This window comes from Taudactylus pleione, unplaced genomic scaffold (assembly GCF_031769625.1).
Source record: "Taudactylus pleione unplaced genomic scaffold, aTauple2 ptg001337l, whole genome shotgun sequence".
Taxonomy (NCBI): domain Eukaryota; kingdom Metazoa; phylum Chordata; class Amphibia; order Anura; family Myobatrachidae; genus Taudactylus; species Taudactylus pleione.
The window spans coordinates 355,161-371,033 of NW_028285737.1; the positions used below are offsets into that span (position 1 = coordinate 355,161).

Consider the following 15,873-nt stretch of genomic DNA (forward strand, 5'->3'; position numbering starts at 1 on the left):
AAATTAATACTTACATAAAGGAGAGAAAAGCTAAAATAAATCAATGAGAGAATAGATGTCCTAAAGCAGGGCTTGACACATTTTTCTAAAATCTAGGTGCCAGGACAAAAATGTAGGAGCCAAACCCCCCCTTCACCCAGGACAGTATTACTGAGCACCTTCTCCTTCCACCCCCCGCAACCAACCCTCACGGCCACACCACTAATGCCGGCCCTTTTTTTTTGGTAAGCAGGTATACATTTTGATGCCCCTCACTCCCCCCTCCATTACAGTCCCCTCAACATAGCCCCTCTCACTCTCCCTCATCACAGTCCCCTCCATCACAGCCCCTCAACATAGCCCCTCATCAGCCCCCTCCATTACAGCCCCTGGTATTACCTCTTCACAGCCCCTGGTATCCCCCTCATCACAGCTCCTCCATCACAGTCCCTCTTATCCCCCTCATCACAATTCCTCCATCAGTCACTTCCATCACAGCCCCTCATATCCCTTCTGCCTCCCCCTCCATCACAGCCCCTCATATCCCCTCTTCCTCCCCCTCCATCACTGCCCCTCTCACTCCCCCCATAACATTCTCCTACATCACAACCTCCTACTCAGACTCAGGGCTGCCGAGAGCCGCACAGGGCCCGGGGGAAGGGGGCGTGGCCTAATCACAGGAGGCATGGCCACACCCCCTTAGGCTTAAAAAAATTGACCCTCAGCTCTGTGGCATGCCATGCGGGGCGCAATCAGTGTGATCGCTTCCCCCCCACAGGCATAGGAGACTGTCTCAGCTGCTGCTTAGCAGCCGAGTGCAGTCTCCCACTGCAGCCCAGCACACAGCAGCATGTGTTGGGCTGCAGTGAGTTATGAGGGAGTGGGGGCTGTGCAGGATCCGGGCCCCTCCAGCAAGCCCGAGCAAACAGTACCCGCTCCCCCCCTGGCCTCCCCTGCTCATACTTAACTGCTGGCTCCAATAGCGGCAGTAGAGTACTGTCTGTGGGGGACAGCTCTGGCAGCGAAGTCGGCGGGCACCCTCCTGAGCGCTGCAGCGTGACTGCGCAGGCAGCTGTGTCACAGTGACACAGTCTGTTCGGAGGCTGCTTTACATGTCACTGGCCGGGTCAGGGTGCCCTCCTCTAGGTGGCACCCTGCGTAACAAACGTATATGTAAAACCTCCCTCCCTGCAAAATCTGGTCGCCAGGCTGCAAAATTTGGTTGCCATGGCGACCTAGCCCCCGGGATTTGTCGAGCCCTGTTCTAAAGACACTGATAGAACCTTTTAAAGATATATCAGTGTTTAAAGATCTAGAAAAGGAGATTACAGAAAGAATTGCTAAAAATACAGAATTTCTTGTTAAAAAGAAGCAAGGTAAGTTACAAAGAGATTATGACTATTACACATTTGGTATCATAAATTAAAAGAAGAATGGTCAATCTCAGTACAGAATAAAGGAGGATCCACAAGAGATACAAGGAAAGTTTCATCATGAACACAGGGATAATAAACGAAAGTATATTAATTCTGGAACTAGAACTATATAATAACTATAATATAACTATAATATAATATAACTATAATATATAATTAGAACGATAGCAACTCATACTATAGCAACCATGTGCCCTCAACTTCATATCATAGAAACACCATCAGGACATCAAATAGAAGTCCACATAGAAGAGTTCCAAGCGATAGGAGGAGTACAAATCCAAAAACAGATGATAGAGAAGATTTGAGAAGAAAGAACCATCATAGAAATAACGACGTTGACTACAAAGTTAGGAGAGCCACTTCCAGACATAGAGGACACCAGAAAAAGAGACATCTCCATACTGAACAAGGAATGTTTGAGAGAAAGGATCACATTTCCTGCAGTCCTCGTTCACCCTTGGTAAGAAAAGAAGATGGAGAGAGAAAAGAAAAAAGGGAGAATAGAGATTACCCCATCAGCATAAGAGGAACTCCAGAACCTTCAGAATCCAGCAGACCCCCCTTTTTAGGAGAAAGGAGGGCGAGGAGGAACATTCGGCACAAGAGAATTTGGAACACGAGGGAAAGGCTCCTGAACAACAGGCACTGAAGAAAACGGAAAAGAAGAAAGGAAAACAACAGTGAGTAAAAAGAAAAGGCGGTGCAGATCAGGAATTAAGAAGAAGGCTTATAATAAAAGAAATTCTCAAGTTAATATGAAAGAAAAATAAGTTAAAACTACAAAACACATCTTCAATCTTAGTAAACGCATACTTTCTAAGGATGAAGAAAGTCCTGTGTAAAAGGCTCAAATATGCACCCAGGGCCCATATGGATCACTTTGAAAAATGTATTGACGTTCAAGAAAAATCACTCTAAAAAAATTATTTGCGATTATAGATAAAGAACAAGCAGAAAACAAGGAGAAAAATAGAGTGAATGGCCTAGAGGCTGAGAACATTAAAGATAAGAATAAGATAAAGAAAAAATCTACTTTCTACCCTACCCACGTCAAAGGAAACTTTATTAATACCTTTTCCAAAGTTGTTATTGAAGAACTAAGAAACAAAAAAGAAACCGAAGGTAAAGTTCAATTTGACTAAAAAAGAAAGTAAAACTTTGCAAGATTTAGGAAAAGATGAAAGTAGTATTATTAAGTCCTGCGATAAGAGGGTTGGAATAGTGATCGTGAATAGAGATGATTACACAAAAGAAATATATAGGCAACTATCAGATACTACAACGTATATGAAGTTGAAGTCAGTTCATATGAACCAAATTAAAGAAAAGCTCAACATATTATTGTAAAAACATATTGTGACACAGTTAGGTTAGGGGGTCCCTCTCCTGGGTAGAGGACTCCTTCCTTACACACACACACAGCAGCAGGGAAGCAGCACACCAGTCTGGATGCAAGTACAAGCTGGTCGGCGCCAGTCTTTATTGTACAATGACAGAAATATAAAGAAAACATAAATATAAATCCTAGCCCTGTCGGGGCACTAACTTCACAGGTAGTTCCCTCACTACCAGAACCTGGCAGGGCCTAATGCCCTCGCCAGCAACACAGCACAGTACTCACAAATAGGTTTTTCAAGTGTCTCTGAGCAAACTCCCTGCTTGCTCTCCCAGGTGAGACAATCAGCCCTAAACACACTAGGCTTATATTGGCCACTCTCAAGTGGAAAACTAACAATCCTGTTACCAGGCTGCGAGAACCAAAACCTGGAGTGGCCGTGGGTGGAGCCCTCCCTCTCCTCTCACCCACAACCCCCAGGTCCCAAACCGGCTTTTCAAAAAGCCGAAACTCAAGCCTCCTACACTGCAGACTTTCTCCTGGGGGTTTAAAACACAAAAGACAGGAATCTGGGACAAATGTCCCTGCCACAGACCACTTTACCAGTGATCCTATCACATATCCCCCCCCTTTGTTTCGACCTGTGGGGCGGAACAACTGAAGCCCCCAAACAATGAACTCGTGACAACGCGTCAGCATTGGCCAGCTGGCTTCCTGGCCAGCTGTGTTCCACTGAAAATGTAAAAGTTTGTAACGCCAAGAACCATCTTGTAATTCTCGCATTACTGTCCTTATTTTCAGACATCCACTTCAGAGGGGCATGGTCAGTGATCAATTTCAACTTTCTTCTGACCAAGTAGTACCTGAGAGCCTCTAACGCCCACTTTATGGCCAACGCCTCCTTCTCCACTGTGGCATAGTTTCTCTCATGTACATTCAACTTTCTGCTAAGATAGAAAATAGGGTGTTCCTCACCCTCCTTGTTCTGGGACAGGACCGCTCCTATACCTACTTCTGATGCATCGGTTTGTACTATGAATTCCCTTTCAAAATTAGGAGTCATCAGGACTGGTTGGGAACACAACGCTACTTTCAACTCCTGAAAAGCTTTCTCTGCCTCAGGACTCCATTCTACCATGACTTTTTGTTTGCCTTTGGTCAGGTCAGTCAGTGGGGCTGCCATGGTGGCAAAGTTGGGTATAAACCTCCTGTAGTACCCCGTAATTCCCAAGAAGGCTCTCACCTGCTTCTTATTCAGAGGCCGTGGCCAGTTTTGTATGGCATCAACTTTATTGAGCTGAGGCTTTATCAGGCCTCTGCCAATGGTGTATCCCAGATATTTTACTTCCTCCATGCCTAGACAACACTTTTTTGGGTTGGCTGTCAAACCTGCCTTATAGATGGAGTCCAACACTGCTTGTACCCTGGGTAAGTGAGACTGCCAATCAGGACTATGAACGACCACGTCATCCAGATAAGCAGCCGCATACCATCTATGGGGCCTTAGAATCCTGTCCTTCATTCTTTGGAAGGTAGCAGGTGCCCCATGTAGCCCGAAGAGGAACATCTTGTACTGAAACAAGCCCTCTGGCGCTGAAAAAGCTGTCTTTTGTTTGGCGCTCTCGGTTAACGGTACTTGCCAATACCCTTTGGTTAGGTCAAGAGTGGTTAAATACCTTGCTGTCCCTAGTCTCTCAATCAGTTCATACACTCTTGGCATCGGGTAGGCATCGAATTTTGAAACGCTGTTCAACTTTCAGAAGTCATTGCAGAAACGCACACTCCCGTCGGGCTTTGGAATCAACACAATGGGACTTGACCATTCACTATGTGATTCTTCAATAACCCCTAACTCTAGCATATTTTTTATTTCTTTAGACACCGATTCTCTTTGTGCTTCTGGTAACCTATAGGGCTTTAGATTAACTTTAACCCCTGGGTCAGTGATGATGTCATGTTTAATGACCGAGGTTTTCCCAGGTACGTCAGAGAACAGCACCCTATTTCTAATCAGAAACTCCTTGACCTCTTGTTGTTGAATTGCCGACAGGGTTTTTGCCACGGTCACTTCGGGAACTAAGGGCCCTGGACTTACTGGAGGATCTCGGACGGCCGACAGTACCGTTCTATCTTTCCAGGGCTTTAACAGATTTATATGGTATATCTGTTCCGGCTTTCTTTTCCCCGGCTGGTAAACTTTGTAATTGACCTGCCCCACTCTTTCTAAGATTTCAAAGGGCCCTTGCCATTTAGCCAAAAGTTAATTTTCCACAGTGGGAACCAATACTAACACTCTGTCCCCAGGAGCAAAGCTGCGTAACCGAGCATTGCGGTTGTATACCCTCTGCTGTGCCTGTTGCGCCTGTTCCAGGTACTCTCTCACTATCGGCATTACCGCAGCTATTCTCTCCTGCATTTGAGAAACATACTCAATCACCGTTTTGTAAGGACTAGACTGCCCCTCCCATGTCTCTTTGGCAATGTCTAGTAACCCCCTTGGGTGTCTCCCATACAACAAGTCGAAGGGTGAAAACCCGGTGGAGGACTGGGGAACTTCTCTTATGGCCAACAATAAATACGGCAATAAGTAGTCCCAATCCCTACCATCCTTGTCGACCACTTTCCTAAGCATGTGTTTTAACGTCTTGTTAAACCTCTCGACCAGCCCATCGGTTTGGAGGTGATAAACCAAACTTCTTAACTGTTCGATTTTGAACAGTCGGCATAACTCTTTCATGACTTTGGACATAAACGGTGTACCCTGGTCAGTTAGTATCTCCTTAGGTATACCCAGCCTGCTAAAGACATGAACTAGCTCTCTGGCAATGGTCTTGGTTGACGTATTGTGCAACGAGATCGCTTACGGGTACCTGGTAGCGTAATCCATTATGACCAGAATATACTGGTGTCCCCTGGCAGACTTCATTAAGGGTCCAACCAAATCCATCGCTATTCTTTCAAACGGCACCTCTATGATAGGCAATGGAACTAGTGGACCCTTAAAATGTGGCCTGGGAGCATGATACTGACACTCAGGGCAGGATGTGCAAAAGTCAGATACCTCTTTATGAAGCCCGGGCCAGAAAAACCTCTGCATTATTCGCTCAGTGGTTTTTTCTACCCCTAGATGGCCTGCCGTTATATGACCATGGGCCAGATCCAACACTGTTCTTCTGTAGGCTTTGGGAACTATTAATTGTTCCACAATATCTTCCTCCTTCTTAGTCACCTGATATAACAAATCCTGCCACATTGCCATGTGGGAATAGGACAAAGGACTATCAGGGTCTATGGGTTTACCATCAACTACTTTTACATTCTCCCTGGCTTTTACCAAAGTAGGGTCATTCAACTGCTCCATGGCAAAGACCTCTCTTCTGACCTCTAAATCAGGCAGACGATCACCTGGCCCAACAACACTTCCCACCTCAATGGGAGGCACATCAGTTGGCGGGCCACCGTCACGCTCCGCATTCTCTAGTTCGCCAATCATAGTAGAAAAAGGGAATAACTCTGACTCAGAAGAAACTCCCTCCTCCACTACATCGACAACCTTCTCAAATGGATCGGGGTTGTTCACCTCTGGAACAAAACGGCTTTCCCACAACTTCCAGAAGTGAGCAAAGTCTCTCCCAATATTGCATCGTACATCAGACCATGTACCAAACCTACAGAAACTATAGCAGAACCACATGGTGTCTCGATGTTCACCTCGGCAGTAACATAATATCGAGTATCCCCATGTATGCAGGTCACACCAACAGTTTTCCCCTCACGCCGCAAGGGGTTCACCAGCTCAGCTTTTATAAGTGTCACCAAGCTACCAGAGTCTAACAGTGCCTCTACTCGGTTGCCATCTACAGTGAGTACACACATGTGCTTATCAGTCACAGCCTGCTGGTCAGCCGTACAGGCTATCTGTGCAAAGAAAGACCCCCTGCGGTAGACATGAGCAGTATCACATTGCATAGGTTCAGTTGTAAGTGCACAATTAGCGGCAATATGGCCGAAGCCACCACATCGGAAACACTGAGTCATATTAATGTCTAGTCGTTTACGGGGCAAGAACCTTCCCGGCCTGGCAGGCCTGTCTCCAGGTTCTACACCCTCAGTCTTAGGTACATTCCACCGCCCAGCACACTTCTCCCCTGGAACAGTCTTACCAGTGTCTGTGGGAGTTCGCCGGTGCGCCATCGGGGCTCGGTGGGGCATACTCATCAGCTCCTCAGCCGCCACGTACCTCTCTACCAGCTCGACCAACTGGTCCGCGGACTTAGGGTCTGCATGGCTCACCCACTTGCGCAGAGTCACAGGTAATGATCGCAGGTACCGGTCCATCATGACCCTTTCCACGATCTGTGGTCCCATCAGCGTCTCGGGCTGTAGCCATTTTGAGGACAGATGGACGAGGTCATGCATCTTGGCATCAGCCAGGCATAAGTCGAAATATGCTTTTTGTGGCTCCCCAGACAAAAAAGGTGCCACCAGACTTGCCCACTGCTCCTTGGGCCAACTCTCCCTCTCGCCCGTTCTTTCAAATGCGGCGAGATAGGCCTCCACATCATCGCCCGAAGTCATCTTTTGGAGGAAGTGACTGGCTCGTACGGAGTGAGTGGTGGTGGGAGGACCAGTATTAACATCTCTGGGCCGGGCGACCAGGTGCTGTATCACCTCTCTTATGGCCTGGCTGTTTTCCGCTAAGGCCTGGCGGGTTTCCTCAATGGCGACCTGTTGAAGTCTGTTTGTCTCCTGCTGAGCTGCTGTAGCTTGAAGCAAGGCCTTAATAATGTCCTCCATTTTGTCCTGGGGTGTAGGTTGGAAGCTGAACCATGCCTCTCTGAGCATTGGCTGACGCCTCCTCTATGGGACTCCAAGGACACAGTGTTATTTCCACACTCACAAATTGGGTGTCTGTCCCTTTAATTTTTAAACGGAAAGTTTTCCTCTCGCTGCAACTTCAGTGTGTGTGGGTGCCCGCATTCTCCACCATATTGTGACACAGTTAGTTTAGGGGGTCCCCCTCCTGGGTAGAGGACTCCTTCCTTACACACACAGCAGCAGGGAAGCAGCACACCAGTCTGGATGCAAGTACAAGCTGGTCGGCGCCAGTCTTTATTGTACAATGACAGAAATATAAAGAAAACATAAATATAAATCCTAGCCATGTCTGGGCACTAACTTCACAGGTAGTTCCCTCACTACCAGAACCTGGCAGGGCCTAATGCCCTCGCCAGCAACAAAGCACAGCACAGTACTCACAAATAGGTTTTTCAAGTGTCTCTGAGCAAACTCCCTGCCTGCTCTCCCAGGTGAGACAATCAGCCCTAAACACACTAGGCTTATATTGGCCACTCTCAGGTGGAAAACTAACAAGCCTGTTACCAGGCTGCGAGAACCAAAACCTGGAGTGGCCGTGGGTGGAGCCCTCCCTCTCCTCTCACCCACAACCCCCAGGTCCCAAACCGGCTTTTCAAAAAGCCGAAACTCAAGCCTGCTACACTGCAGACTTTCTCCTGGGGGTTTAAAACACAAAAGATAGGAATCTGGGACAAATGTACCTGCCACAGACCACTTTACCAGTGATCCTATCACAATATACAAAAGAAAGAAAGTGACTTCTTAATTGTAGAAAATCCTATAATCCCCACATTGTATACATTACCTAAGGTTCATAAGGATGCAGCCAACCCACCTGGAAGGCCCATTATTGCTGGAACAGACAGCCTTACTTCAAATCTATCATCACTTATAGATGGAGCCTTACAACCATTAGTAGTGAAAAGTAATTCATACTTGAAAGACACTGGAGACATTCTCGCTAAAATCAGAAATTTTACATGGAACGACGACATGAGACTGGCGTCCACGGATGTCACATCACTCTATACCTGTATCATCCACTCCAAGGGTCTAGAAGCTATATCCTGGTCTTTAGATAAAACAGATCTCCCTCCAGAGAGCAAAGAATTCCTACTGGAATCAATTAAATTTATCTTGGAGAATAACTACTTCAACGGCGATTTTTTTCCTGCAACGCATTGGGACTGTGATGGGCACCAAATTTGTCCTAAGCTACGCCAATCTCTTCATGAGCTATTGGGAGGAGACGTATATGGCGGTATAGCTTATAATGATGTGATTCTGGTTTGGAAAGGAACAGGAGAGGCTCTTGAAGAATACTTTTCACTGCTTAACACCAATAATATGAACATCAATTTTACATTGACACACAGCTGTGAACAAATCAATTTTTTCTCACAATCTGTGTAGAGGATTGCATGATTCAAACCAAGTCCTTTCGGAAACCTACCGATGTTAATACCTTTTATACCTATAGATAGCCAGCACCACGCAAATTGGCTCAAGAGTGTCCCAAAGAGTCAATTCCTTCAGTTGAGGAGGAATTGCAGCAATAATGAAGACTGTAAGGAGAAAATGTGTCAGATGAGAAGAGATTTCATGGAAAAAGGATATAACATAGAACAACTAAATAACACCATAGAAGATACCTTTTATGAAATCTAGAACCTTATTAATTGAACCTAAAAATAATAAAAATAATCAGTCAAGTACTAGCAAGGATAAACAAAAATGGGCCTTAATTACCAAATACGATACTCAATATAAACAAGTAGAAAAACTATTCTACAAACATTGGCACCTCTTATGGGGGTTCCAATCCTGAATTAAATCATTCCTGAAAAACCTTACTTCATATCAGAAGGCAAGAAATATTAAAAATCATCTTGTGAAAAGCACTCTGCTGGATGCTTCCAAATATCTAGTCTGGACCAAAGGGTTTCACAGATGTGGCTTATGTATTGGATGTAGGAATATTAAGAACGATCATGGTAAATATATGAAATTACAGTGAATGGGGTCAATCCAAAAATTTGTGACTTCATTACATGTGTTACTGCAAATGTAGTATATTTAGTTGAATGTACATGCGGTCTTGTATATGTAGGATGGACGACACGACCACTAAAAACCAGGATCTCTGAACACTTAAGAAATGTGAAAAAAGGACTCCCGACACACCATCTCTTCAACCACTTTAAGTTGCAACACATCTGTCTGACTTCACATATTCGCAGATTCATGGGCATTCAGCACACAAAAACATCATGAACTGGCCACAATAAGTATACAAAAAACAATCAAATTCTTTAGCGCTCTGTAGTAGGGGTATATCAAAGGTAGGAGGATGTATATATAATTGTGATACACCAAAAAAGAATTTTACCCTCCTTCAAATCTGATAATCATCTCTATATGGATGTTCCTGTTTAGTCAAGATGATATCTCCGACGACATAAAAATAAAACAAACAAAATTCTTATAGTGTAGTAAGTTCAAAATTAAATATGTGGATCTCAAATAAAATGGGAAAGGGTCCAAATCTTCCTTATTTCATCCAAACCAAACATGCTCTGATCTTAGGAGGATCACCCACAAGTGCATGTACTGTAAGGACACGGGATGATGCTTACATCAATATGATTATTCCATGTATGTAGCGATATCTTTAAACCCCGTGCTTTTGTAGTAGAAGTATGGGATCACCTCGTGTTGTTAGGCCTCCATTAAAAGACACTCACACTGTGCTTACTTGTATCAAGTTGAAAGAAATCACATAAAGGTATCTGTAATCTTCCTCCAAAAGTTTAACGTAATAATGCGTTTACTTCCACTCAAAAAAGGCAATTAGGTAAGAGTAGATGTTTATTAAAACACACATAAAAAGACAAACATATATTTTCCAAAAGGACAAAAAAATCTTAAAATATATAAAAATGGACTCTGTATCCGCCGGCACTAATCCATACATTAAATCAGCTTTTAGGAAACAGGACAGGTAGGTAAAAAGTAAATAACCCCTGTTCTCACCTTGTTTCACAAGCTGTAAGTGACCAGGCTGGATGATCCTATAGAACACACACTATCCCACCAACGCGTTTCGACCTTATAACATTCTTTTTCAAGGTGTCGAATATATGTTTGTCTTTTTATGTGCGTTTTAATAAACATCTACTCTTACCTAATTGCCTTTTTTGAGTGGAAGTAAACGCATTATTACATTAAACTTCTGGAGGAAGATTACAGATACCTTTATGTGATTTATTTCAACTTGATGCAAGTAAGCACAGTGTGAGTGTCTTTTAATGGAGGCCTAATAACACGAGGTGATCCCATACTTCTACTTCAAAAGCACGGGTTTAAAGATATCGCTACATACATGAAATAATCATATTGATGTAAGCATCATCCGTGTCCTTACAGTACATGCACTTGTGGGTGATCCTCCTACGATCAGAGCACGTTTCGTTTGGATGAAGTAAGGAAGATTTGGACCCTTTCCCATTTTATTTGAGATCCACATATTTAATTTTGAACTTACTATACTATAAGAATTTTGTTTGTTTTATTTTTATGTCGTCGGAGATATCATCTTGATTGAACAGGAACATCCATATAGAGACGATTATCAGATTTGAAGGAGGGTAAAATTATTTTTTGGTGTATCACAATTATATATACATCCTCCTACCTTTGATATACCCCTACTACAGAGCGCTAAAGAATTTGATTGTTTTTTATATATGTGTTGTTGTCCACATAAGTTAACTTGTCGACATAAGTGTCGTTCTAGATATTTATATGAGTAATGACCATGAGAAACATCTCCTTATATTGTGACTATTGTTATTGTTATTTATATTACCTACAGGTGTTATTTTTATTGAAGTATTTTATTATTTTATGACAGGATATTATAATTTATTTATTATATCTTCCATATCTATATCTACATTTCTGAGATATGAGATTTTTATTTACCTGGACTTTCCCTCAATTGTTATTTATATCATATAATATATATATTTTACACCTTTTAATATTGCTAGTTTTAGGGAACTTATAAAATAAAGCTCTCTATTTAACTATGGAGAAAACACACCTCCCGTGAATTCAGCATTCAATAGAAGAAAACGTCATTCAATGGACATTAACCAGGGAACTACATTCCCCAAGTATCTCTGTGGCTACCCGGGAACTTCCGATTTCGCCAAGAGGAAGTTACAGACGTCCGAGGACTTCCGGTTGGAGTCAGAGATTAGAGAGGAAGTTTCCCCGTGAGAGATCGAATGCGGAGGCGTGTGGGGATTTGACTTGAGGCTTGTTTCCAGTGCTCAAAAGAACCTCAAAAGAAAGAACTTTGTTTAAAAACCACTTTTTCCGCAAGACGTACACCGGAAGTGACGCCATTCCGACAATCACTATATACACAATACACTTACTCGAGTACCTCCAGACCTTGATAAAGAGAGTACATCTCGAAACTCGTTGGTTATTGGAGACTCCATATGTTAGGAACCTTGCACTGCACTTTTTTTGGCCAGGAGGTATTTGTCATTTTCTCTTTTTTGTTCACCATCTTGCTATATATAGAGCTGGCACCTATATATTTCCACACAAGCGTCTTTGTTGATTTTTGTCCTAGTGCAGTTCCTACCTATTTTACTACACATTATTACAGACTTTATATGTTATTTGCACATTTTTGCAGATTATTCTGACAAATTGTTAATGTTTTTAATTTTTTTATGATATATTTGGAATAAAAGTACATTCTATACCAGTCTACATTACTAAAGTTTTTTATGGTGGAAACCCTTAAAGAAAAGATACCCAGATGGGATGTCTAAACTACAAGGAGTGTGAGTACTGGTACGCATGAGCGTATATTTTGTTTCATGAACTCAGTTCTTCCGCTGTATTTGATACACTCGCTCAAAGAAAACATTACAAGCTTCAGTTTGCACCCCTGGACGTAAGTCAGGTGTACTATTTATATATATTCTATACACACATTTTTATATATATATATATATATATATGTGAGAGGATCTGTTAAATGCTTGGAAATGAATCATCACTACAACTGTAGTCGCATTTTATCGCAATTTAATTTCTGTGCATTGTGGCTAAGACGCATGCTCAGTCCACCGATAATTGCTAAACCGTCAACATCGAAATAGCGACCTCATCTGAATCAGGCCCATAGATTGTAAGCTCCGCTGGGGCATGGCCTGATGTCACTGAGTAAATATTCACTGTATAGTTCTGTGTAATATGTATATGCTATGTAAAGAACTGTGACTAATAAGTTATTTTATTTCCAGCAGATGGACGCACGAGCAGGAATGCCTTGGACGGAGATCTCATAGTATCTGCAGATAGTAAAATAGAAAATAACATCACACCGGACTATCCAGTAATCAACCCCGATACTCTAAATATACATCCAGTACCTCACAGTGCAGATATATCTGATTCTTATAATCAGCTGGACTGTTCTCCTAATACCTCAGCTTTTGTTACACATAGTGCAGCTCATACACCTGCTACAATATTTCCCTGTTCTGTGTGTGGGAAATGTTTTACATATAAATCGAGTCTTACTAGACATGAGAGAACTCACACAGGTGAGAAACCATTTCCATGCTCTGAGTGTGGGAAATGTTTTACAGTGAAAAAAGATCTTGTTAAACATCAGAGAAGTCACACAGGTGAGAAACCATTTCCATGCTCTGAGTGTGGGAAATGTTTTACATATAAATCACGTCTTGTTGAACATCAGCGATATCACACAGGTGAGAAACCATTTCCCTGTCCTGAGTGTGGGAAATGTTTTACCAAAAAATCACATCTTGATAAACATCAGAGAAGTCACACAGGTGAGAGGCCATTTCCATGTTCTGAGTGTGAGAAATGTTTTACAGATAAATCAACTCTCGTTACACATCAGAGAATTCACACAGGTGAGAAACCATTTTCATGCTCTGAGTGTGGGAAATGTTTTACAGATAAATCAGCTTTTGGTAAACATCAGAGAATTCACACAGGTGAGAAACCATTTTCATGCTCTGAGTGTGGGAAATGTTTTTCACGGAAATCAAAACTTATTGCACATGCGAGAATTCACACAGGTGAGAGACCATTTCCATGTTCTGAGTGTGGGAAATGTTTTACAGATAAATCAGCTTTTGGTAAACATCAGAGAATTCACACAGGTGAGAAACCATTTTCATGCTCTGAGTGTGGGAAATGTTTTACCTATAAATCACACCTTGTTGATCATCAGAGAAGACACACAGGTGAGAAACCATTTCCCTGTCCTGAGTGTGGGAAATGTTTTACCAATAAATCACATCTTATTATACATCAGAGAAGTCACACAGGTGAGAAACCATTTCCCTGTCCTGAGTGTGGGAAATGTTTTACCAATAAATCACATCTTGTTATACATCAGAGAAGTCACACAGGTGAGAGGCCATTTCCATGCTCTGAGTGTGAGAAATGTTTTACAGATAAATCAGCTCTCGTTATGCATCAGAGAACTCACACAGGTGAGAAGCCATTTCCCTGCTCTGAGTGTGGGAAATGTTTTTCAGTGAAAAAAGATCTTCTTAAACATCAGAGAAGTCACACAGGTGAGAAACCATTTCCATGCTCTGAGTGTGGGAAATGTTTTCCACAGAAATCAAATCTTATTGCACATGTGAGAATTCACACAGGTGAGAGACCATTTCCATGTTCTGAGTGTGGGAAATGTTTTACAGATAAATCAGCTCTTGTTACACATCAGAGAATTCACACAGGTGAGAGACCCTTTCCATGTCCTGAGTGTGGGAAATGTTTTTCAGTGAAAAAAGATCTTGTTGAACATCAGAGAAGTCACACAGGTGAGAGGCCATTTCCATGCTCTGAGTGTGGGAAATGTTTTGCACAGAAATCATATCTGGTTATACATCAGAGACGTCACACAGGTGAGAAACCATTTCCATGCTCTGAGTGTGGGAAATGTTTTTCAGTGAACAAAGATCTTGTTAAACATCAGAAAAGTCACAGGTGAGAAACCATTTCCATGCTCTGAGTGTGAAAGCAGTTCTTGTTAGACATCAGATTTCACACCTATGAGCTGATACAAAATGGTTGTAGCAACACTCCAGCTACACACTATTTTAACATTTTAAGTTAACCATCCACAGATTATTGGAATTTGTGTCATTAATATAAGACTAGAATAGATCACTCAGGTGAAACTTGCAGTATTGTCTTTATTCAATTAGATATTAGCACCAATCTCTGCAGTAATAACAGACCACATTGTTATATAGGGTCTACATGTTATGCATTTCAGTCATACAATTAAAGATTACATGCATTATAATATTTTACATTTGTTTTATTATGGAAACTTATGAATAGAATCCAGCTTTTTGCTGCTTTGGAATGGTGGATTAATCATGACAAACGCAGTACAAAGTATTTCTTGGAGGTGGTTAGAAAACAAATATATATTTTTTTGTAAATAGCTTTCTCTTTACTGTCTTGCAATTTAATAAAAAATATATATTTTTTCCTTTTTAGGAGAAATAAGCAAACTAATGGCATTTTCTTGAAAATTTTCTTGAAAAAGTAATTGTTTTGGCACTGTCTAAATAATACAAAAGAAATAATTTAATAACGCTTACATAATGTATACAATACAAACTATATTAAAAATTCCATGCAATGAGCTGCTCCAAACTCTGTAAGGCAATCAGAAATTAACCAGTCTGCTTTACATAAAAAGATAATTAGATGAAAATTATATAGTCCAGGATCTGTAAGAAATGTTGGTCCAATATAGGGATCTGCTAAAAGTGTACACATAGACCCGGCATCCCGATCGAAGGTAAGCCGGGTGCGAACAGCCATGGGGGGAGGTTAGGCTAGGGGCTCCTGGGGGGACTTAGGGTTAGGCACCCCCCTAGGAGGGTTAGACTAGGGGAAGGGCAGGTTAGGGTTAGGCACCCCCCCAGGAGGGTTAGGCTAGGGGAAGGCACCCCCCTGGTGACAGGTTTAGGCTGTGGGGAAGAGGGGGATAGGTTTAGGCACTTACTGTGGGAGTTATGGTTAGGCACTTGGGGAGGTTAGGGTTAGGCACCCCTAAGGGAGGGTTAGCGGAGGGGATTAGTAAATAGTAAAAATACTTACCTGTTGGGGTCTTCCAAAATCAGGATTCGAACCGCCGGACATGCGATCCCGGACTGCCCACCAGTGAGTATC

At 42.4% G+C, this 15,873-nt stretch overlaps 1 protein-coding gene across 1 annotated transcript in view; it reads left to right on the forward strand.

Moving 5' to 3' along the window:
• The window catches only part of LOC148443063 (uncharacterized), a 67,475-nt gene extending 52,166 nt beyond the window's left edge, over window positions 1-15,309 (forward strand). The window contains exon 6 of the mRNA XM_088463271.1: window positions 12,942-15,309. Within this exon, the coding sequence (XP_088319397.1) occupies window positions 12,942-14,674 (1,733 nt within the window). The 3' untranslated portion in view covers window positions 14,675-15,309. The remainder of the gene's footprint in view (window positions 1-12,941) is intronic.
• Window positions 15,310-15,873: the final 564 nt, after the last annotated feature.